At 33.8% G+C, this 25,010-nt stretch overlaps 3 protein-coding genes across 3 annotated transcripts; all 3 read left to right on the plus strand.

The window, feature by feature from the left end:
* On the plus strand, positions 1-11,703 carry LOC125831368 (uncharacterized). The gene is made up of 11 exons (XM_049510564.1): positions 1-352; positions 1,565-1,607; positions 2,022-2,075; positions 3,005-3,068; positions 6,998-7,054; positions 7,265-7,371; positions 7,469-7,507; positions 8,275-8,363; positions 8,449-8,527; positions 10,392-10,439; positions 11,223-11,703. The coding sequence occupies exons 1-11, from the start codon at positions 168-170 to the stop codon at positions 11,301-11,303; spliced, it is 846 nt and encodes a 281-aa protein (XP_049366521.1). The 5' UTR covers positions 1-167; the 3' UTR covers positions 11,304-11,703.
* A 1,789-nt stretch (positions 11,704-13,492) lies between these two features.
* Positions 13,493-17,422, plus strand: LOC125831153 (protein trichome birefringence-like 33). The gene is made up of 6 exons (XM_049510338.1): positions 13,493-13,768; positions 14,650-14,860; positions 15,248-15,419; positions 15,515-15,714; positions 16,319-16,477; positions 17,045-17,422. The coding sequence occupies exons 1-6, from the start codon at positions 13,573-13,575 to the stop codon at positions 17,382-17,384; spliced, it is 1,278 nt and encodes a 425-aa protein (XP_049366295.1). The 5' UTR covers positions 13,493-13,572; the 3' UTR covers positions 17,385-17,422.
* Positions 17,423-18,447: 1,025 nt separating this feature from the next.
* Positions 18,448-22,703, plus strand: LOC125831155 (protein trichome birefringence-like 33). The gene is made up of 6 exons (XM_049510340.1): positions 18,448-18,619; positions 18,935-19,148; positions 19,420-19,591; positions 20,951-21,150; positions 21,444-21,602; positions 22,347-22,703. The coding sequence occupies exons 1-6, from the start codon at positions 18,448-18,450 to the stop codon at positions 22,684-22,686; spliced, it is 1,257 nt and encodes a 418-aa protein (XP_049366297.1). The 3' UTR covers positions 22,687-22,703.
* Positions 22,704-25,010: the final 2,307 nt, after the last annotated feature.

Here is a 25,010-nt window from a genome sequence, read left to right on the forward strand (position 1 = left end):
TAAGGACACACATCCAAAACCGCCGTGAGTTCATCTTGTTCGCTAGCCTCCCCTCCGAAGCAAGATTCGACTTCATTTCTGTAAAGATCAAAAAAACAAACCTTCAATTACTGCAAAAATTCTCACAACCCAATAAATTGCTGCTTATGTAGTTTTAGGAATTTGAAATGACAATTGGTGGCAGTTTCCCAAATCGCCATCTACTTCGTCTGTTTCCACTAGTCTTCGCCACCATCATTACTTCGGTCTATGGAACGTGTCAGCTTAGTTTTGAACAAGGCAATAAGCTTTACAATTACAGCTTAACGAACCCAATTCGTAATTTCCCTCATGGCATCCTCAGTGAAGATGGGTACTCTCTCTTTCTCTTTTTTACTTGCTAACTTTCCATAACTTACACTTTTCTGTTAGTTCGAGATTAGTTGAGATATAAGAAAACTAGTGCAGTTATGTGATTGATAGTGAAATATGAGAAACACTATTTGATGATATTGGGCTGATAGTGAAATATGGGGAAAGCTAGTGCAGTGATTTGATGAGATATGAGAAATGACATTGTTCGGATTCCATATTGATATTTTCATCTTACTACAATATATGCCATTGTTCTTAGCTAAGAACAGAACATAGCGGAAACAAAAACAACTAGGTGATTTTTCCCATCTATCCCTGTTGCTGGTGGAGGTGGCAGGTACCCCGTGGAATCAGTCGAGGTGTGCGAAAGTTGGCCCAGATACCAAGGTCATAAAAAAAAGAAAAAAAAGAACAGAACATATTGGATACTCCCCTGTTTCAATTTGTTTGTCTCGTTTTGACTTGACATAGAGTTTAAGAATGTAAAGAATACTTGTGAATCTTATGGTCTTAAACTAAAGATACGTGGAATGTACTAAAATGTCTTTTAATCCTGTTGTCTTAAACATGCTTTGTAAATTAGAATTAAGGAGTTGCCAAAAAAAGAAAGACGCATTCTTTCGAAACGGACTAAAAAGGAAAGTTTTGTTTATCTCGACAAAAAAAGAAAGAGACAAACAAATTGAAACAGAGGGAGTATATACCAGCTTGTTGGATTGGGATTGAGGCTTAGTGTTGTATTTTTATATTAGGTCCAGGTTTTGTCAGGGGTGTTTTGTTTTGGTTAGAGATTTCTCTGTCTGTGTAAGGATAAGTGTGTAATTTAGTGAAATCCAATTCCAAAGAAAGAACTTCTACTTTGCCTATAAGACGTTATTTAGTGTTGGTATAAGATGGACTAATATAGAGGAGAATAGATGTATGTCTGTGTTAAGGATAAGTGTGTGATTTAGTGATCTCCAATTCCATAGAAAGAACTTCTACTTTGCCTATAAGACGTTATTTAGTGTTGGTATAAGATGGACTAATATAGAGGAGAATAGATTCAAAGCTCAAAGAAAATTCTTCTTTTGTTAGTTTGTTGCGGGGTGGCATTTCTACTGAAGGGCTCTGACATCTATAGTTTCAGGTCAAAGAAAATTCTGCTTTTGTTAGTTTGTTGTGGGATGGCATTTTTACTAAAGTACTCTGTACTTGTACATAATTTCAGGTTCTACAAGGTGGCTGTTAATGGGACTGTGCTATGGTTTCAGGTTGGCTGCATCAGGTTACACTGTCATGCTTAGTTTGATTTTCAATTTCACAGTGGTTTTCTGAGGCTTGCTCATTGACTATTTAACTATGTACTTGAGTATTTTATAAGTTCCCCCCTTATCTGAGAGAAAAAGGTATTTTATTAGCTCCCAAATGTCTGAGGTCTATGGACAAGAAGTATGATGTGTAGCTATTGTTAAGTGACTAAATCTGTGAATGAGCCATTATAGGTTTCATTGTGTTCACTTAGGAAGCATAATGTAGTTGAACTGTTATATGTATGGTTAATACAAGTGGCAGTTACATCTTGTGATGAGGGAAAAAAAGTTTTTTGGATTTTGTTACTGGTTAAACTTGGCAACTGCTAATACTTTACTGAATCTCACTTTGTTTCCTCTCTGCTTATGGAGCAGCTTTGTGATGCAATGATTTTCAACCATGATCCTCCTACCTGTGTTGAGTGTGGGGTAAGTGCTTGCCAAACTACATCTGTGTTTCTTTGCCAATTATCATTGCTAGAGGAGACAAAGTTGTTCTATAGTTAACCCTATGAAATGTAAATTATCGTGTGCAACAGAAAATTAGCTAACCTTCTCGTAACAATAGTACTCTAGTAGCTGCCAAATACACAACTAATGTGGGGTTGCAGATTAAACTACCCTAGTTCTACAAATCAGGAAATGCTGCAGAATAAACAATATATTAACATACTAGGAGAGACTATGAAACCAGTTATAGACTCTGGTACCTGCTCCAACCTTGGTGTACAATAGTTGTTGCTGGTGGGAGCTGCCAGGTATCTCGTGGAATTATCGAGTTCCAAACAAGTTGAACCAGACGCTACGGTTATTAAAAAAAACACAAGTTATATAGATTCCGTTATTCTCTTTTGAAAAATTCTACCGATTATTAGAGTTTTGCTAAGCATAATACCTTATATGTTCATTGATTTGTTTTCTGTTTTTTGTTTTTTTGAGAATTAGTGATTCTTCTGTTTATCTTAATATCAAAGATTGAATATTGACTATTTGATATCTTTGATTTGCCACTGGAAATATATAACATCATTTGTGGGTATCTGGGGGGTGAAGTTTAGAAGACTATCAACTATGCTAAGATAAATTTATGTTCTGCTCAAACATATTGAACATTAGAAAGTAACCAAGATGTACATAAATGAAGTTTGCCTATTTATTATATTTGGTAAAGCATCTTCAAGTGATTTTATTTATCACATGCAGCTTGGACTTATTTGGCCCATCAGCCATGTATAGGAATATTCTGTCTTTTAGATGTGAAATTTAAACTTCTTGGCTATGATAACGATTTTCAGAAATGTTAGTTTTCTTTACTCACCACGTAGACAACTCTAACTTGAACATGCTTACATTTGCAGGACTGTGGTGGTATTTCTCGCTGTGGTATGGGTTGTAGTGCCCTCGTGGCTAACATTATTGGAGGTAATACTACTGAAGTTATGGGTATCTGGGATTTCTTTTTCACTTTATTACATTTAAATCGTTACATGTCTTGTCTTTATTTTTTTCACACTTTCTGAAAGTGTCCTTTCAAGTTATGGCGGAGGACTGGTTTGTCAAGAGATGTTTAAATCATTATGACTTAAATGGTTTCAATACTTGGACATGACAAGGAGAATACCACTAAAGAAAGGAGAAAAAAGGAAAGCTTAAGATTTTATGTACTCCATATCCAATGGATTAAGCAAGATGAGCATGTATAAAAAAGTATGTGAGAAATTGTTGTCCATATGTCTATCTCGTTCCAACTATTTTAGGAACTAAAAGCTATTGTGGGGTTGTGTCTGTTTTTTTTTTTTTTTGAAAGAAATTGTTGTCCATATGTCTATCTCGTGCCAACTATTTTAGGAACTAAAAGCTATTGTGGGGTTGTGTCTGTTTTTTTTTTTTTTTTTGAAACGGGTTACGACTGTATATATATATTATATTAAAGTTACACCATAACAGTTCAAAAAGACTTCACAAAATCCCAACCAAGCTTAGGCCACTGCTTCACAAGGATCCTATCATATCAACTAGTGATTCAGCCTACTCAGCATTAGCTTTCTTTACACCAAAAGAAAACAAAAATATACAATTCGTCTTGATTTTCTCCACAAAATTATATTTGTCTTCAAAAGCTCTATAGTTCCTCTCCTTCCAAATAGTACATCATATGCAAGCAGGGACAAGTTTCCACCAATTTTTCTTACTAATTGCCCCATCATTCTGGTTCCAACATTTCAGTGAATCAACATTTGTTACTGGCATTGACCATCTGATTTCTACCATGTTCAACAATAGTTGCCATAATTGTCCAGTAACAGGACAATGATTGAATAGGTGACTTTTATTTTCCCCAGCAGCTCCGCACAAAAAGCATCTAGAACACTGTTGGAATCCCCTTCTTTGAAGTTTCCCGTGTGAGGCAAGCATTTCTTGCTATTAGCCAAGAAAAGCATACCACCTTAAAAGGAGCCTTCATCTTCCAAATGGATCTCCATGGCCACTGATTAGTTGATTGTCTGTGCCTAAGCGGGATGTTATAAGTTAAGTTTTCTGAATAAGTTCCTTTACTAGTGGGCTTCCATATAGGTGAATCTTCAGTATCTTTGATCCCTTGGAATGATTCCAAGGTCTTGAAAAATTCAACAACTCGTTCCAACTCCCAATCATGCAGTAGCCTTCTAAAAGTAATATTCCATCAGTGTATTGCTGAATCCAGACTAATGACTGGCATAGTGGCAATGCTAAAGAATTTCAGGAAGAAGTTCCTTTAGAGGTCCATACCCAAGCCAATTATCACATCAAAAAAGAATTTTCCTACCATTTGCCCACTCTTAAACTAATTTTTCCGGCCATCAAAGACCAGAGGGATCTGATTGCTTTCCAGACTCCTACACCATGGGGGCTCACAACCACCTTTGAACACCATGGGGTTGTGTCTGTTGCTAGTTGTTACTGTTGAACGTTTGATTGCAAAGGCAATTCATAAGTTCTGAGGAAAAGAAGAGGGGAAGATATATGCACATTATGGATCTCCATACGTTTGTACACTATAGGAACTTTTTCTTTTGAGAAAGGTAACACTACTTCTATATATCTACAGGTATACTACACCAACAGGTATAGTTCCCCAACAAAAGTATTACAACTTACATCTTGTGGTTCAAGTTATCCTTACAAAAAGTCTAAAACATCAAAAACGTCTTCTGTTGAGCTAATAGTTTTTGCTCACACCAAAAATAAAATAGGCCTAAGCAACATCTTAAGAATCTGTAAGCTGCTTTGTACTCCTTCAAAACACCTCTTGTTCCTCTCAAACTGACCACCAAATACAAGCTGGGACAATCTTCCATCTCTCCTCCTTCGTACTTACCATGCCATCCTTTTTCCAGCATCTTAGGACACCCGCTATAGAAACTTTAGCTGCACTCATATAATTAGGTCGGAATAGGTAAATTATATCATGGAATATATGAGGATAGAAAATCATGTGGTCCAGATGGTATCCCAATAGAGGTTTGTAAGTGCCTTGGAGATTGGATTGGGATAGCTTGTCAAGTTATTAAATGCTATATTAAGAAGTGGTAGGATGCCTGTCAAGTGGAGAAAGAGTACTGGGATAGTGTGATTCCAATTTATAAGAACAAAGAAGATATTCAAAAGTAGTGTGAACTATCGTGGTATTAAACTTATGAGTTGTACGATGGAACTCTGGGAAAGCGTGATAGAGCATATACTTAGGGACAATACAAGAGCTACAGAGGATCAGTTTGGATTTATGCCCATAGCTCTACAATGGAGGTTATATTAAGATTGATGGTGATTTATTGCGAGTGTAAAAAAGATTTACACATTGTGTTCATTGACCTGGAGAAAATATATGATAGGGAACCAAGACTTGGTACTTCTGCTGGTGGGAGCCTGGGAGGTGTCAGGTATCCATGGAATTAGTTGAGGTGCATAAGCTGACGGGGACACTATGATTATTAAAAAGAAAAGAAAAAATAAGTCCTTTGACGAAACTGATGTTGTGAATTGTGACCAACAATCTAGCCACATGACATATCTCTTCAGGTCCCATGTTGCACAAAAGAATAAAACACACACAAAAAATTGTCACCGTGTCATGCAAATGATCGAGTAAGATGTTTTTCCTAGGAGTTTTTTCAATTCAAATGACTTTATGAGCATTGGTTCTGGAAGTGCTTTCTGAACGATTGATAGAGTCCCTTGCCTAATAAAAAGTTAGTTTGCTTTGATTGATGAACTCCCAGGAAATAAAATATCAGATAAACAACAATGGATTTCCAGTTGCTTGTTCTCATGAAAGCATGAGTGAATGGTCAATTACTCAATTATTGTTGAGAGTTGAGTCTGTAAAAGGCTTAAAGAAAGCAGTTGTGCTTGCGAAATTAGTTTGAAGTTCTAGTATCCAATACACATGCAACAAGATAGGAACACATGATATGGCTTTTGGCTAAAGAGGCAGTCTTGACACAGGAAAACCTAAGTAAAAGGGGTCATCAATTAGTCGCAAGGTGTTTTCTATGTGGGGAACAAACTGAGACAATCAACCATCTTTTTTTGCATTGCAAGTAGACAGAACAACTATAAAGGATGGAGTTCCTGGAACATTGATAAATCATCAAGAAAATCTGGTCAATGATACCTGCTTGTACTTTTTGGTGTTTACAGAAAGAAACCCTGGATGTTTTGATAGTCTCAAGTCATAATCACTTCCTGAAGGCTAAATGCTTACTTTCTCTGTTTAGCTGGTGCAATCTGACCCCTATAACAAACACTGAACAGTTTTTTTTTATTTTTTCAGCTCCTTAGTATTAAGCTTAATCTTTTGTATAGAGCTGACTTCATCTCTTTTTTTATCTTTTTGCATCTTCTTGATGCCCTTAGTGATCCTAGCTGTATACATTCTCTTCTTCTCCAAGTCAACTATTTTCACTTGCCTAGTAAAGTTTTACTATATTGATTGGCCAAAGTAGTGACACAGCTAAATAGAATGAACATTTGGGATTTTATTCATCCTCTGTTTAGTTTATGCATGTACTCTTGGTACATCACCATTTCTCTTCAAAGGGAATCTAAAGAAGAATAAAGAGGTATTACCTTCAGAATATCATGTTTAAGTTGAACATATAAATCGTATATACAACAGACAAACAGATGATATGTATTCCCTTTTCCTTTTGTGATAAAACAAAGGAATCCATTTATACTATGCCGAGATGGTGTGGTATTTACAAGTATATCATGAGCACATACATCGACTCTTCGGAAAATCTAGCTAACTTTACACAAGTTGATTCTTTGTTCTATTTCCTTTAATTGTTTTAGTATGGTTAGTGCAGGTTATCCTGTGTGCACTACTCTTGGATATTCATCAAGCACGTCCTTTGAACTCATTGGTAAGAATCCGTCAATTATTTAGTTCAGATTAAAGGAGAGAAGTCAATTATCAATTACTTGTTCTTCTTCTTGTTTTTAGGTACACAATTAGTAATTACGAATTGTAGCATTTTTTCATGCAGATATAATCTGCAATCACCTGCGGAGACAACTTTACTAGATTAAATTGGAAATGTTAATGCCTTTTCTTGCGTTTATTAATATGGCAGACAAAACGGATCCGCTCAAAGGCATCACAGCTAAACTGTCTAACAGAGGTTCAAAGTCCAACTGTTCACTTGCTGTGTCTGTTGTATGTGATACAAATGGAGTTCAAGTAAGGGCTTGTTTTCCTTTGTATATCGGCTGTACTTTTCTCCAGTGACATTTCATTGGAATTCAGCATATGATTTTCTTTTCCATTCCTTTGTCAGGGTCCTCAAACACTTGAATTAGTTGGGACTTGTGATTACGTAAGTACTCTGAATGTCAATGTTTCAATCTCATGTGCAGTACTTTGTGTCACTCATAGGAGTATTTGATGTCATTATATTAAGAAAAGGATCTTGGTTAATAAAATAAATAAAAATGTGTTTTTCCTTTCAACTGGCAATAAGGTAACAGGCCTTGGTATGGACAGCCACATTATGATGATTTCTTATAGTCTAGCATGGTATAAAATGGATCAGCAAATCAAAATTGTAAATGTGATTAGTGGTGCAAGTAGTCTTGGAGATGGGAGGCACTTTAATGGGCTATGTTGCTCCTCCAAAAATGATGCCGCACCCGTGTTGGATTCTTTGAAAATGCACTACTTTTGAAGGATCCAACACCACTGTTGACATTTTTGAAGAGTTCAAGCAGCATAGTTGATGGGAACCTTGACATGACATTGAGTTGATGTGGGGATAATAGTTTCTAGTGACATGCTAGGTGAAAAGAAAGAACCCCTCGTCAAGACATTGATCATAGCAGCATAATTTTCTGGGAGCAGATTGAATATTAGTCCTAGGCACCAAGTTAGTGGTTGCTTGTTTGGTCTGAAGTGTCCAACTCAGCAGACCTTGTTGCAATATGCATTGCATGCTCAGATTTCTTCCTAGTTTCGCATACATATGAAACACACAATCTGGTGCATTCTTCAATCTCCTCTTTATATCTCATCCTCTTAACTTTGTCAAGAACCTTGTTCTTATGGATAGTATCGATGTGGAGTTCATGCTTTATTTTTTGTTGGCAGGCTACGAAAATACATCACCCCTCCGGCTGTGCATTGATTATATCCTCTCACGGGAACGGAATGGGCTGGTTTGGTACCATGTTGATACTGTAAGGTTTAATGGTTAAAAACATAGACTAGGTAATTGAGTTTCCTTCTCACTGATTGATTGATTGGTTGATAAACACTGGACAGAATCCTATTCTTCTTTGGAGTTTACTTGGTGGGTGGTGCAGTCTATCGGTACTACTCTTTGGGCATTCGTGGGATAGACGTATGTTACTTCTCTTACTCTCTTCTGTCTGTCTTATGTCTTCATTTTCTGTTATCAGAATAGTTGCATGAGAGTTCCTATCCAGACTTCTTTGGCCACAATATCTCTGTTTGACTGGCCTCTTGCTGCCCTATCCTCCTTTTTTCCTTTTGCTACAAAAGCATAATTCTACTCTCTACTGGGCCCCCAAGGCCTAGCTCGAGTGGCAAAAGGTGGAGGATTTGTGACTTAGGTCGCAGGTTCAAGTCCCAGACCATGCAAAGTGAAACCCTATATTTAAGTGGAGAAGGGTAGAGGGGCGGGCCCATTATCCACCGAGTTTAGAAGGCTGTGATTGGTCCAAAGGGCGGTGGGTCATAGACGGATTTCTCGGTTATCAAAATAATTCTACTCTCTACTGTAAGTGATTGTCTCAAGATAACTAAGTCGGCACCAGATAAATACACATATGTGATACACAAAGTAGGCAGCTAAAAGCCTAAAACATGTAATAGAGTCAAACTTTTTTACCTAAGAAAAATATGAGATGTAACAATCTCATAGCAAGGTGGTTATGCGAGGAAGGAAAAAAATTGTGTATTAGGATGTATATTTGTCTTCTAATTTTTAAATGTCAAATTCTGACTACAGGTGATGTTTTTGGCCTTTGTGGTTTGTGTGTGTGGTGGTGGTGGTGGGGGGGGGGGGGAGTTAGCTGCTATATATAAACTTAAACAACTCTGTTGAGAGACAAAGCAAAAGGATGAGAATACTGAATAGTGGGTTCCATTGATTTTACAGTAAGAGTCTTTTATGAATAAGACATCTTTTTTTATTAGCAAGACAGGACTTAATAATATAGTTACAGATTTGGTCCTCGGGGTGGTGAAGATATTGAAATATTGCAGTTATAGATAGTGATGCATGGTGGTGGTTGATAGGGAATAATGGTGACATCAAGGAGGATAATTATGAACTTTGAGATGAAAACATGTTGCAGAGCTTTGATCAGTTGACCTTAAATTTGTGTTGGAGGCAAATTAATCAAATTGGGATGTCAATGATTTGGATTTGTTGCTTCTTAATTTATACCAGTTAGAAAAATGCGAAAAATGCATTCAGTATTCCACTCTATATCTGCATAGAGAAAGTTCACCACACTAAGGAGTCATAAGATGATTCGTTGCTAGAAGAGAGAGTGGTAGGTTTTTGTCATTCTTTGTGTGTAAGCTTGCAGTTTTACTCGAGCTGTAGTTTACTGCACCAAGTGCACGTCACTGGTGACAGTTACAAATCTTACAGGATTGTTGAAGTTTCTTTTCCTATCTTTCTCTTGTCTCTCTCCAAATTATTCAGGGATTGAGAAAGAATCTTTTAAATAATAGCATCTCATCTAAGGGATTCCTTGATTCAGGCCAAAGGAGCAATGCCACTTGTTCACTATTAAACTGGCTGTAAAAGACTTTCTGACCATGAAGATCCCACCAGAGCGCCTTTTACTTATAAGAGGCCTTGAACTAGATCATAATCAGTCTGATCAAGTTAATAAGTTTGATCCCAAGTTAATGAATTTCAGGCAAAGTGGAAAATATTAATTCTCTTAATGTAAACTGTTTAACATTTTACTCAGGAAATAAAATTGGTTTGTTTGGAAAATTTTAGCTACCTCAGGTGTCAGTGAAGTAACCATGGTGTAAGTTTGATCCAATGTTCGAAGATGCTTTGTTGGCTTGAGTATTATTCCTGACAATACACATCTTTTTTTCCCCATCGAGTGCAGTATTGTTATATAAAACTCATGCTGACTTTGCTTGTGTTGGACTGTCTTTGACATTGAATTTGTGCAATGCTACAATCTGACATCTTTCTTCTCTGACTTATGCAGATAATTCCAAACTTGGAGTTTTGGGCGAGCTTGCCACATACATTACAGGTATTGAATAATGCTGAGGTCTTATAATAAAGTTAAATAGTTGATCTGGTGAAAATTTCTTATTGGCTGTGATTTAGGGCGATACGTTTTGACAGAATTGAGTCTTGCTTGTCCAAACATTTCTAGTAATGAACCCTTTCCAGGAGAGATTCGGGGTAGGCTAGGAGCATTAACATTGTGTTTCTTTTTTTATTTTTTTTATAGCACCTAGCAGTGTTGCCACAAAAGTGGTATATTGAAAGAACACCAATATGAGTGTTTTCCATGAATAATTGTAACACCTAGCGTGTCCGAGTTCTAAAGATCATGGTTGCATTAATTGGATGGTTGTTGACTCTAGCAGTGAGTTCTCTGCGCTGTGAACGGACAGCTCTTAGATTTGTGTTTATTATTCTGTTTTCTTCATTCCTGACTGCTAATTTCCATGCAAGCACCCAATGGTATAAAAAATGAAGCTTCTACGTAATTGGAGGCAACCCGTAGTTCAAACTTTGCGAGTACATTATATTAACACCAGATCTACAAGCAAGCCATTCTTGTGCTTTCTTTCTCCAATCCCTGTTTACCTTCACAAAGAGGTGTGTGTCTTAGTTGAATTGTGGATTCATGGACCTGCTGAAACACTATGCCATAGATCTCTGCCTTGCCTTAAACATCTAAGAAAAAAAGAAAAGTTTGAGAATAGCCTTCTTTTTAGTGTGCACATAATCTTTTTCATTGGAGGATGCGTTCGTGGCTGATTGAACCAGAACTTATCATCACATTTATGTTCTCCTTTTGCAGAGTTCATTTACATCATTGGTGCGGAGATTTAGAGGACCTTCTCATGGTCACAGGAGCTCATATTCTCCTGTCAATTTTTGAGCAATAACAAGTTAACTACTCAAAGGATATGATGAATCAATTTTTGACATGGATCGACAATTGGCTCTTTCAAGATGCTTCAAGAAAATCAGATCCTCATGCTCCTCCTCTCCAGTAAGACTAAAACTGGACATCTTACAACTTGGCTCTTTCTCATGGACCTCACTTCAATTGTTTGTAATTTCCTTGAATAGGCTGTCATTTTGTACTAGTTCCTTTTTTTCTTTTCCAGTGTCATTGAGTTCTAGTTAACAGCATTCTTTTTAGGCTGTTGGTGCTTCCACCATGAACAGGATTTGGATCTTAACTACATTGTGCCCACTAGTTGTTTTTTAGACACAAGGGGTTTCAACATTTTTCGCGAAATACTATAGGGCGAATACGACAATTCTTGTTTTTATGTTTGTCACTTGAACCCTTTATAGTTACACCCGTAAAGTGCCTATGTGTGCATGCAGTCAATACAACCACAACCTAACTTGCACAACATTCAACAATCAAAGCTATTGATAATCTCAGGGTGACATCTTCCTATGATAGTTAGCAGTACTAAACAAGTGAGTCATTGTTATGAGGAAAGCTTTACATGACGGCCTTTGAGAAAGAAGGACTCGTTAGGCCTTCAGAACAATGGCGATTCAAAGTCAATAGTTTCTTGTATGGATGTCAAGACATCAACTCTAAATCTCAGAGTTTTCCAGGGAGTGACAAACATTTACAACCATGAGTTTGTGATAGAAAAAGCTCTTCAAAAGATTTTTCTAGGGGAACAATTAGGATAGAGTAAAAGTAGTGAAAATGAAATAATCATATAAAAAAATCTTTGCCAATTATATTTGAGATCCTAAATCTTGTTATGTCAATGGGAATAACCTACTCCATGTAAATATTAGGGTAGGTGGGGAGTTGGTATCAAACAAGTGTAAACTAAAAATGAAGTTGAAATATTACCTAAAATCTCAAATCACACTCCAACTCCTCAGCCCTTTAAACAAGTCACAGTTGGTACTGGATTTACCTAATTTCTTTACACTATATACTTTCATTTTGATAATAGAGTTACCATTGTGGTGGAGTCGTAGGCATCCCTCCGTCTATTACTAGATGTCTTGGGTTTGAGCATCGGAATAGAATTGCCTTTGATAGAGAGAATTTTATCTCTGAAGTGGGATATTTCAGCACGAATCCGGTTTACTTTATGCACTGATATTTGCAGTAGAAATATACTTTGTAACTTTTGGATTTGAGTTAGGTTAAAGACATTTCTTAAAATGGTATTAGAGTCAGATTCATTCTAATTCTTGATTTACTCAATGTTGAACCCTTGTGTTATATTCCTGCTCCATATACCCAATTTTGTGTGTGCCAGAGGACGTTAGAAGTTCGACATCAGTTATGAGAACAATATTTGATCTTTTTATATAGTTTTCAGCCATCCTCACCCGTGAATATATAATTAAGTCCTTGTCAATATATAAAATATGAAAACAATTATATCAGATCATTCATGACCACCCTTCACTTAGAAGCCAAGGGAGATCATTGCCTTTTGGAGATCCTGTATGAGTTCTATCATCATAAAAATTGACATTATTTTGACCATCATTTTAAGAAAAAATAAAATTATATATATATATATATATATATGGATCGACCACAACCACTATGTTACATATTACTCATTATTAGAGAAATATGTATCTATCGAAAACAATTTCTCTACCTTACAAAAGTAGGAATAAAATCAACATACATCTCATTCTTCCCGCACCCCACTTGTAAGAATATATTGAGTATGTTATTGTTGTATTGATCGCCTCCATATAAAATGAACCTCTAGGCATAACTAAGATGTTATCGTTAGATTTCAAACGACTTTATCTTAATACACATCTTATTTTAGATTCAGACATGTTAATTTTAATAAAAACTAATGGGACCTAAATCCCTTTATCCATTAATAACCTCTCTATTAATACAAGTCATTTTCTTCAAACCTAATATAACAATAATAATAATAAGATGATAAGTAATAGTAACTACCAACAAGAATACCAACAAATAATTCCAAAAAAATTAATTATTCAATTAGCTGAAAATAGAACTAATTAATTTTCTTCAACTCTTTTTATAGGTAACCTATAGTTTACCTATATTCACACTGAACAGTCTGAATAGATGACTTTCACTACCTAACCAAAAAAAAAAAAAAACAGAAAAAAAGATGTAGCTACAAAAGGCATCAAATAAACCAATAAAAACCAAAAAAATGAAGCCACCTTCATCTTCTTTTTATTTTTCCTCTTATTTTCTCAGGAAAATTCGTATTTCTTATTTCCTCTTAATATTATTACCCTTTATTGTTCTTATCATTATTCTATATAGTGAAAAATTCAATTGTTTTTTTAGCCAGCTTGATCCAAGAATTGCCAGCCAACAACAAAATTCCATCTCAAGTAATATTAGTGAGTACTTCTAATTAATTTGCACTTTTTCCCTTTGGGTGGAGTTTATCATGTATGTTTGTCTAGAGAAAAATATTTTATTTTATGTGTTTTTGGCTTTTTTGTACATTTTTTGTTTGTTTGGTCTAAACATGAGAACATAACAAACCAATCAAAACAAAAAAGAAAATCCTCTCATACTAAACTTCAATATTATTGTCCCTTATTGAGGTAGAGTTGGATCTAGGATTTAGAGTTGGTGGTTCAGTACGAGTATGATCATAATAATCTAGAGCTGGTGGATTCAGCATGAGTATGGCCGCAAATGATATAGCTATATAGATTGAAGGGTGATCAACTAAACACCCTTCATCGATGATATGTATTATTTTGAGAATGTTTTTCTTTTGGATAATAGGCCCCTATGCACCCTTTTACCCCTCTCTAGTTAATTTTTTTTTTTTGTATTGGAAATTAAGCCCAATAATCTTCAAAATTTGTGGTCTTGAACTTTTGGCTCCAGCTTACTCCACGGACGTTCTTCAAGGTCAAAAGTCAACTTGTTAAAAACTTGAAATTTTGTCCATGATGCCAGCAAGGTAAAAAGTTCAAGACCACTCACCTCCAAGGTCATTCTTTTAAATCATCTTTTATATGTAGTAGGATTCAAACTCGTGACATGCGTCTAACACACATTATGCACTGCAACCGTATAATTAAACAGATCAAAGTCGTGGTGCGGGAAAATTCTTGTGTATTATGAAAAATAATATTATGTACAAGTCAAAATTTACTTCTTATATAGATACTTATAATTACATCAAATCTTGAACACGTTTAACGAAATTTTTGATTTCACTGCTGATTAACTATATCTTATGAATTTTCTTTTCTATTGGTAGAAAAGAACAAGAAGTTACCATTTGCCATAGGAGAGACAAAAGAAGGATGCAATGTGTTCAATGGAAAATGGGTTTGGGATGAGAAAAGACCTTTATATGAAGAATCAGAATGTCCTTACATACAACCACAATTGACTTGTCAAGAACATGGAAGGCCAGATAAAAACTATCAACATTGGAGATGGCAACCTCATGATTGCTCTCTTCCGAGGTAAAATTCTTCTATATTGTCAGTGAATATAAAACAAACGAACTCTATGCATGACGAATGATATCACGAGTCCATTAGTCCAATGGCAAATGTAGCTATTGAGCTACGAGTTTAATCAAATACAATATTTTTGACGTGAAACATATATATGAGAAATGTTGCAAAAATTTCAACAAGTATGAGTTATAGTGTTTAATTAATTTTATCCCCCTTTTATTCATCCACTTATACATTCTCAACTCAAAAATTAAACTTTTTAACTTAGAATAAGGAGTGAAAACACACATTACTCCATGTTATTATAACGACAACTAAAGTATTGAACTTATGAGCTAACTTTTGAGGTTAACTGTTACTATAACGCCTTTTGCTTACGTGACATGACAGTTTCAACGCGACATTAATGTTGGAAACACTTCGAGGGAAGAGGATGTTATTCGTTGGCGATTCTTTAAACAGAGGACAATATGTTTCTATGGTTTGTCTTGTCCATAGACTCATTCCTGAGAATGCTAAATCCATGAAAACTATTGGTAATTTCGACGTTTTCACGATTAAGGTGATCATCTCTAGCAAAAATTTGAACTTATACATAACAATTATGTTACAAAAATATATAATTTGGCTTATATTTGAGTTTTTTTTTTTTTTAAGGATTACAATGCAACAATTGAGTTTTATTGGGCACCATTTTTGCTGGAATCAAATTCTGATGATGCAGTAAAACATAGAATTGAAGAAAGAGTTGTTAGAAAAGGTTCAATAAATGCACATGGAAAATATTGGAAAGGGGCTAATATAATTGTCTTCAATACTTACCTTTGGTGGATGAGGGGGCCTCATTTTAATATTTTGTAATTTCCTTGACTCTTTTGCTATTACTTTATTTATTGCTTTTCGTCATGGTTGAGTCAGTATATTCACTATAAGAATTTAAAATACAATTATATATATCTCACTATAACAACATTCTTACATAACATTACCTCTATAAAAATAAGTTTTTTCTCAAAATTGTTTTTTATGTTATATTTAACCTTTCTATAACATTTTTGTACTTATAATAGCAACAACCATCTTTATAACAATATGTTTTTATTTTATTTTATAAAATAATCTCTTTATAATAATTATCTTCCTTTTTTTGGCAATATAATAACCATCTTTATAAAAATAGAATCTCTAAGATTATCAATAATAGGTCTAGAGAGGTTGTTATAGAGTGATTTAACTATATATATCAAAAATAATTTTAAGCTCGTATGTAGGGTAATTTTCTAGCAAACAGGGTTTGGATGAGTCTCCTTATGCATGCTCCCCTAGCTTGGCCCGTGGTTCGGACCACGGGGTCACCAATTAGAAGTACTCTTCAGAATTTACAACGTCTAAATTTTGAATTCGTCTCTATTGTTTAATGCTTTTTGGAAAGTAAGTTATATAAAATGAAAATTGATGCAGGCAAGGGTCTTTTGATGATGAAGTGAAAGATATAGTAGAGGTATCCACAGAGGAGGCATATGGGATGGCAATAAAGAGTATGTTGAGATGGATTAAAAGGAATATGTATTCAAACAAAACTAGAGTCTTCTTCACTAGCATGTCACCTTCTCATGAACAGTGAGTAAAACAACCACATTATTATTCTATATTTAGTAACTTTTTACATCTAAAAAAAGAAGAATTTCCAAACAACATTTTGATAATTTAGGCATTGCATTTTCCATATGAAAAATAAATAAATAGAAGAATCATTTTTTTTACGGAAAAGGCTGAAATATGACATCAAACTTTGAAGAAAGCTCATTTACGTCATTTATTAACAGTTTGGCTCATCTATGCTATTTCTATTTGAGAAAAAAGCTCATTCATACCATTATTTGTTAACTGAAATGGCATAAATGAGCCAAGCTTTTAACGAATGCCATAGATGATCCTTTTATCAAAGTTCGATGACATATTTGAGTCTTTGTCCTTTAAAAAAAATGATTTAACTAATGACGTGACCGAATCAGAATTGATCACGTGTAACAAATGATTTTGCAAAATTGGAATTGTTCCAGTTAACAATAATGACATGGATGAACCTTTTTTCAAAGGAAAATGACATAGATGAGTCAAACTTTTAACGTATGACATAGATCGAGTTCGATGGCATGCATATTGAGGTTTTTTATTTTTTTCCAGGAGCATAGAATGGGGAGGTGAACCAAATAAGAATTGTTACAATGAAACAAAAATGATAGAGGATCCAAATTATTGGGGATCAGATAGTAGAAAAAGCATAATGCAAGTGATTAAACAAGAATTTGGTAAATCAAAAGTGCCAATTACATTTCTCAATATCACACAACTCTCAAGTTACAGAAAAGATGCACACACAACAATTTACAAGAAGCAATGGAATAAATTAACACAAGAGCAACTAGCAAATCCATTTAGCTATGCTGATTGTGTTCATTGGTGTTTGCCTGGCCTTCAAGATACTTGGAATGAACTTTTATTTACAAAGCTTTTTTATCCATAGGAAATTTTTTATGGATGATTGAACTCATTTGTTTCAATATTTTTTTACCCAAAATTAGATGCAAGGTATTTTTTCATAGTCTAATTGAAGAGCTCAATGGATAAATGTACCCTAACCTTGTTGGGATGACTGTTACATATTGTTTCATAATATCGTATAATTTTGTATTGTATTGTAGTACTCTGTTCTTTTTATGACTGATGTTTTGATAGATTATATCATTTTCCATTGTTACATAATGTCACAGATCAGCCGTCTAAAGAATAAGCCTAAAAAAAGAGAGAAGGATACGGAGTAGCATTATAAAAAAGATATGATAACGAATAAAATGTGGTTATTAAATAAATTAGGAAAGAATGAAAAAAAAATACACAATCATCTTGCATGTAATATAGAGAAATATAATTTTATTTATTAATATTAAATCAATACTCACGAAAATAAGTTTCTTCACTATCTTATCCAAGACTTCAATAATAATCTTGTAAAAGTCAAAAATAAGTTTAGACTTTTGTAAAACAATAATTCATTGGAAGTCATAGTATGTTTCAATTGTAATTTCTTGATTATCAATGCTTTCTACACAAAAACAATATACCATGCAGATAAGTATTTACCATGCGTCTTCTTAAAAAAGAACATAGGCATCCTTACAATCGCAATATGGTTATCAATTTCTAAGAATAAAAATAATAACGAAATCTTTAAGCAAATTAAATAATAACATACCATATCTACTTGCCTAAATTAAATTAATAGTAGGAAAAAACACAAATGGAAATGCAGTTAGTCCCAAATTCAATGAACACAAAGCTTTTGTAGACATATTAATAATTATTATTGATATTTATTACCTAGCTTCTTTAGAAAAAAAGATTATCTAACCATAATTTAAAAACAATGAATCTGATTAATCTATAATTTTTCATTATGTTAATCATGCTAGAGGATTCTACATAAAGCCATGAAAAATAAATATAAGTTACCCTTTGTTTAGCTTCAAACTTTTAGTATTTTTGTCACTTGGGCATATTACAAAAATAAAATAAAATAAATTCAATAGATGGAATTGCCTCCTCCTTTACTCATCTTTAGAAAAACTAGTATTTATAATTATCTTTTTTTATTACTAAGTTTGGTTGTATTTTTGATAACTTACTCATCCTATCTACTTCCATCTTCTTCATCAGTCACATCCTTGGCCAATTTGATTTGGCCAAATCCAAAATTTGCAAGTAAGTTTGATCAACACTATCATATATTTCGATCTATCGAAAATAACTTTTCTGTCCTACAAAGATAGGAGGTAGATCTGTGTACATAATTCTATCCTTTCTAAAGTAACTTATCGAATTGTACTTAGTATGTTATTGCATTATCAAATATATTAAATACATTCGAATCACTATTAGTCATATTGCTTTTATCGAGAAATCAAAGAAGCTATATCTGGGCGGGGGGGACCGTGGACCTATTCATATGGTGTCAGTTTTAACGAAATTTCTGATTTCAGCACTGATTAATTGTATCTTATGAAATTCTATTGGTAGAAAAGAGCAAAGAGAAATTACCATTTGCTATAGGAGAGACAAAGGAAGGATGTAATGTGTTCAATGGAAAATGGATTTGGGATGAGAAAAGACCTTTATATGAAGAATCAGAGTGTCCTTATATACAACCACAATTGACTTGTCAAGAACATGGAAGGCCAGATAAAGACTATCAACATTGGAGATGGCAACCTCATAATTGCTCTCTTCCGAGGTAAAATTTCTTTTATACTGTCAGTGAATATAAGTCAAATGAACTCTATGCATGACGGATGTATTATATGACATTTTTCACATTTTGAGAGTCAAAATGAATATTGTTACTATGTCTTACACTTGTGTTTAAAGTACTCTGCTTGATTGTTTACACTAGTACTCTTCATCAATTAGTAACTTATTATAAGAGATATTGTTATTGTACTTGGTTTTTTTTTGTTTGCACATTTTATAGCTCTATTCTTTATTTTTTCTTCTTAATATGATAGTTTCAATGCGACATTAATGTTGGAAACACTTCGAGGGAAGAAGATGTTATTCGTGGGCGATTCCTTGAACAGAGGACAGTATGTTTCTATGGTTTGTCTTGTCCATAGAATCATTCCTGAGAATGCTAAATCCATGAATACTGTTGGTAGTTTCGACGTTTTCAACATTAAGGTAATCATCTCTATCAAATTTTGAGCTTACACATTACTAGTTAGTTTTGGAGGATAACAACATTTTTGGAGAGTGTGAACAACATAGCTAGCTTGTATATTGTTGTTAACTTGAAGAATTTCCACCCTGTATCTTTAGACCTTCCATTTCTTTATGTAATTCTTATTGGGCTCAACCTGCCCGGAAATACTTTAAACATGATATGATATTGTCTGCTTTGGGTCAAGCCTGCACAGTTTTTCCCTAAAGGCCTCACACTATTAAGAGATCATACAACTTATATGTAGCTTCCCAATCTTTTCATCTATCAATGTGGGACTTTGTTCGAGCACCCAACAATTCTCATATCAGAGGACTGAAAATGTTGATCATTTCTACATTATGAGTGTTGGTTGATTGAGTAATTCTTGTCCATGTTTATTTGTTATTGTAACACCATTCTTGTAGTTATTAGATACAACGTTAATGCCACGAACCTTTTCCTTTCTAGCCAACTAGTTCTAATCTTTGTCTTTAGTTGAGCTTTCACCCATATTGATTTGGTTTACCTTATCCTTCAATTCACATGTTTTTCTCTGTTCTCCTTATGTGTTTGCTTTACTTCTAGAGCAAGTTGACATGAATGTCCTATTCGCGAGCATGTAAAGTCATAAATAGGCTTCCAGACATACTCCACAGCTTGTTCAAACGTTCTCTCGTGTACTTTAACACTAACATGCAACTCACGACTCACGAGTAACACCCATCTCCCACTAGGATCCTTTCATATGATATCCTATTTATATTCGCAATTATACATTCATCAGCATAAAGAATGCAGCTCAGGACACTATGAATATGACTTAGAGCATCGAAATTGAACTCAGGATTCCATTGCCTTACGATAATAAGTCTGTTATTTATTGTGTATGGTCTAGAAAATAGTTCAACATATATATCCTCCATAATATTGAACAGAACCACGAAATATCCTTCATTTTGGATTCACCATTGTTGCATTGGAGATGAACTAACATCATTGACTTGCATAATGGTTTGTATATTTCCTCTATTTATCCCTTTATTGTTCACATTAGTCTTGTTTCCTATATCAATTAGCTTTGTTCAAATCCTTCTTTGGTCGTCCTCTAGCCATCTCGAGTGCAAACACAAGATAGACTATATATCACTCTATCATGAAGTTGAATTCTTAGATGGTCACTCAACTAATAGTTACTATCTCAGAAAGTCACTTTTTGCTTGTTGACAAAATTTGAATCATGAAGAAACGTATGGCTTTCTGAGATAATAACTATGAGTAACATTGATTTCATATTACAAATATATAAAGTTAGCTTATATTTGAATAATTTTTTTCAGGATTACAATGCAACAATTGAGTTTTATTGGGCACCATTTCTGCTTGAATCAAATTCTGATAATCCAGGAAAACATAGGATTGAAGAAAGAGTTGTTCGAAAAGATTCAATAAACACACATGGAAAATATTGGAAAGGGGCTGACATAATTGTGTTCAATACTTACCTTTGGTGGAGAAGTGGCTTCAATTTTAATATTTTGTAATTTTCTTGACTCTTTCTTCTTGTTTATTATCCAATACTTTTTGTCAGTGACAGAGTCAGAATTTTCACTAAGGGAACACAAAACAGAAAGAAACTTCAACATCTACTATAGATAATGTAATTTATGACAAAGGAGATTTAGATGAACCTATAGCTCCACCCTAGAATCCAATCACAAGGTTATGTGATTGGAAATACTTCGCGTTTTGGGCTATGATATTATTTCACAACTTAATTCTTTCAATTCAGAACTTACAACGTCTAAATTCTAGATTTCCCGTTGCTTGTAGGCAAGGGTCTTTTGATGATGAAGTGAAAGATATAGTGGAGGTATCCACAGAGGAGGCATATAGGATGGCAATGAAGAGTTTGTTGAGATGGATTAAAAAGAATATGGATCCAAAGAGAACTAGAGTTTTCTTTACTAGCATGTCACCTTCTCATGAAAGGTGAGTAAAAGAATAAAATTTTATCTCTCCCCTTACTTTTTTTTTTTTTAAAATAGTTCCTATTTCCTTATCTTGCTATATGGGGTACATATTTTATTTTAACAAAAAAGAAAAAAAAAATCAAACTAACAAAAAGAAAAGAAATTGGCATTTGGACAATATTTGGTCGAAATAGAAACAAGAATATATGAAGTTGAAAAATAGAATTTCAAAATTATTGTGTTTGGATATGAATTCCACTTTTAAAAAATGACAAGTGAGGTTTTCTCAAGTGGTTGAGCACCTCCACCATCAATCGAAGGGTTCGAGTCACACTGGAAGGTAGGTGAACCCTTCTTTAAAATTAAAAAGGAGGTTCGGTTCCTCACATTATTATCCTTTGTCCCTCATGTGTTTGGAATGGAGGAAAGTATTTTTTAAAATTATGTTTTTGAAAATTTCTCATGTTCGATTGATTAAAATGTTTTGAAAAATATTTTTTAGAAAAATAAATTCCTAAAAAGATCTAGAAAATGACTTTTTTGTGAAAATAGGAAATACGAGTTTCTTAAGTGACAGTGGTGATTGTTTCCCCCCTTTTCAACATCTCATTCCCAACCCCCACCCCCACCAACATTGTTTGGGATTTAACAAATTAATATCCCCTAAAATAATGTAATATTTTCAAATAACATTTGAGAATTTTAGAATTATATTTTACCATTGAGAAATAACATATATTTATATCCACTCTTTGTTTTTCAGGAGCATTGATTGGGGAGGTGAACCAAATAAAAATTGTTACAATGAAACAAAAATGATAGAAGATCCAAATTATTGGGGATCAGATAGTAGAAAAAGCATAATGCAAGTGATTTCACAAGAATTTGGCAAATCAAAAATGCCAATTTCATTTCTCAATATTACACAACTCTCAAGTTATAGAAAAGATGCACACACAACAATTTACAAGAAGCAATGGAATAAATTAACACAAGAACAACTAGCAAATCCATTTAGCTATGCTGATTGTTTTCATTGGTGTTTGCCTGGCCTTCAAGATACTTGGAATGAACTTTTATTCACAAAGCTCTTTTATCCTTAGAAAAATTTATGGATGATCTGCGGTCTGTGTTTAGCTAATCAATTTGAAAGTTAAAATCAGAACATAATACTAGTGTTTTTGGACATGGTCCTTTGTATATACTTATTTTTAGGCAATCGACATTGATAAAATTAAACTAGTTTTCTTATGAATGTGTGAACATATACACGAAGGATCAAATCATGTCGAAATACACTAGTGGTGAGGAGTAAGTCCCCTTCCCTGAGGGCTGATCTAGATGTATGTATGTCAGTCACGAGAATTAAATAGTTTTTGTTCAGACATGATATATCTATATTATTTGAGAAAATTTAATACGGAAAAGGGTCAAAATTGCCCCTGAACTATGCGAAATAGACCACTTATACCCTCCATTACATTTTGGGATCAAAAATACCCCGCAGTTATCCCAGGAGACCACAAATACCCTCAAGAGTTAACACCCCAATTTTTTAGTGACGTGGCAAGCCACATGGGACTAATCCCTCCACCTAAGCATTGCCAACTAAGATTCACTACAAAAGAACTTGACTTTTAGTGGCGATAAAGTCGCCACAAAATCCCAAAATATTGCCACTAAAGGTTATGAGTGATTTTTAGTGGCGACTAAGGCTCCAACAACCATTCGCTAGTAAAATCTATTTTTTCAACAAAAAAATATGATAATTAATTTTCGATTGCGACCTAATTTTCTAAAATAAATAACTTGCAATATCCATATTAAAAACATCCAATATTATTACGAAAAATAATCAAAATTACTTCTTGATTCAAATCTCCTACTATATATATATAATGCATCATTGTACATTTTATACATTTACATATGACATAAAAATAAAACATATAGTGTCTTCAAACTCCTACTTAATCGATATCATATTTGGTTTTTTAAAAACAATGAAGAAAAAAACACAAAATTAGAATTTAATGTTAAAAACTTTTAATGACGATTTTTTGGGCTTTTGTGACGACTGTTGTTGCCGCTAAAGGTCTAGTTCTTTTGTAGTGAATCCTAGTTGGCAACGCTTAGGTGGAAGGATTAGTCCCACGTGACTTGCCACGTCAACAAAAAATTGGGGTGTTCACTCTTGAGGGTATTTGTGGTCTCTTAGGATAACAGCAAGGGCATTTTTTATCCCAAAATGTAACGAAGGGTATAAATGGTCTATTTCATATAGTTCGGGGGCAATTTTGACCCTTTTCCAAATTTAATAAATAACGTCTTTAAGAGCTTATATTACAAGTCCTAACACTAATTTAAGCTCGCTATTATATATAAGAATTCATAAACTTTAAATTTTGAATTTGTCTCTCCCATTTTCTAATGGCTAATTAACATTTAGCCATCTGATCATTACAATTGGGAATCATTCAATGACTAATATTTGAGCTATCTTTTTTAATTTTTCCGGTGAATTACAAATAGTCAAATACTTTAGCCAAGAATAATATCTAAAACTAGACGGATATCAAAAGAAATTCTAAAAAATAAAAAAAAACTAATTAACTCGAAAAGAGAATAATAAATTAAATAGAGCAAAATACAAAAGCTTAAAAAAATGGAAGCATAAAGAAAGAAATTGCAAGTGTGGAAGTAAAGTTTTTTTAAAAAAAACCAAAGAGATTTATTAAGCAATTAATTTTTTATTTTATTTTATCAAACACCCATAGTTATAAAGTCGGGCCTCACACTTTAGCGAATGTCCAATAGGTTGGGACACGCCTAGTGAAGGCCCAGAACTTACGTTCCACCAATATGGCTCAATGCGTTTTTAGTGCACCTTGTTGTGGGACTTGTCTAGAAAATTCCTTTTAAAACGTTGATACTAAGTATGTATTTGTAAAAAATATGACTTCAATTGTAATTTCTTGACTATCGAGTGATAAGACATATTAATCACTCATTATCAATTTCTAAAAAAGTTAATGAAAAGATTATTTCCTTGAACAAATTAATTATGATAATTGCTTACCTAAAATAAATTGCAGCAATAGCACAATAATGGAAATTGATATTTATCACAAATTCAACGAACATAAAGCTAGTATATCATTCATATATTTAAATTGTAAAATATGACCTAATTTAGTAAATTGATGATCTAGCTTAAGTACAATGAATCTTATTCAACTCTTCATTTTGCAATATGTTAATCGTGTTATAGAGGCTTCAACATAAGATGTACTCCCGAGACAGAATATTTAACGTGTTAGCTTCAACATAAAACGTCACGTAGTGATCCCTAGATGGGATACTTAACGCGTTAGTTACAACACTGCACAAGTCATTACGCATGACGAAGAAAAAAATACATAAGAAT

Source organism: Solanum verrucosum, unplaced genomic scaffold (genome assembly GCF_900185275.1).
Source record: "Solanum verrucosum unplaced genomic scaffold, falcon-dt-bn FXZP01000049.1, whole genome shotgun sequence".
Taxonomy (NCBI): domain Eukaryota; kingdom Viridiplantae; phylum Streptophyta; class Magnoliopsida; order Solanales; family Solanaceae; genus Solanum; species Solanum verrucosum.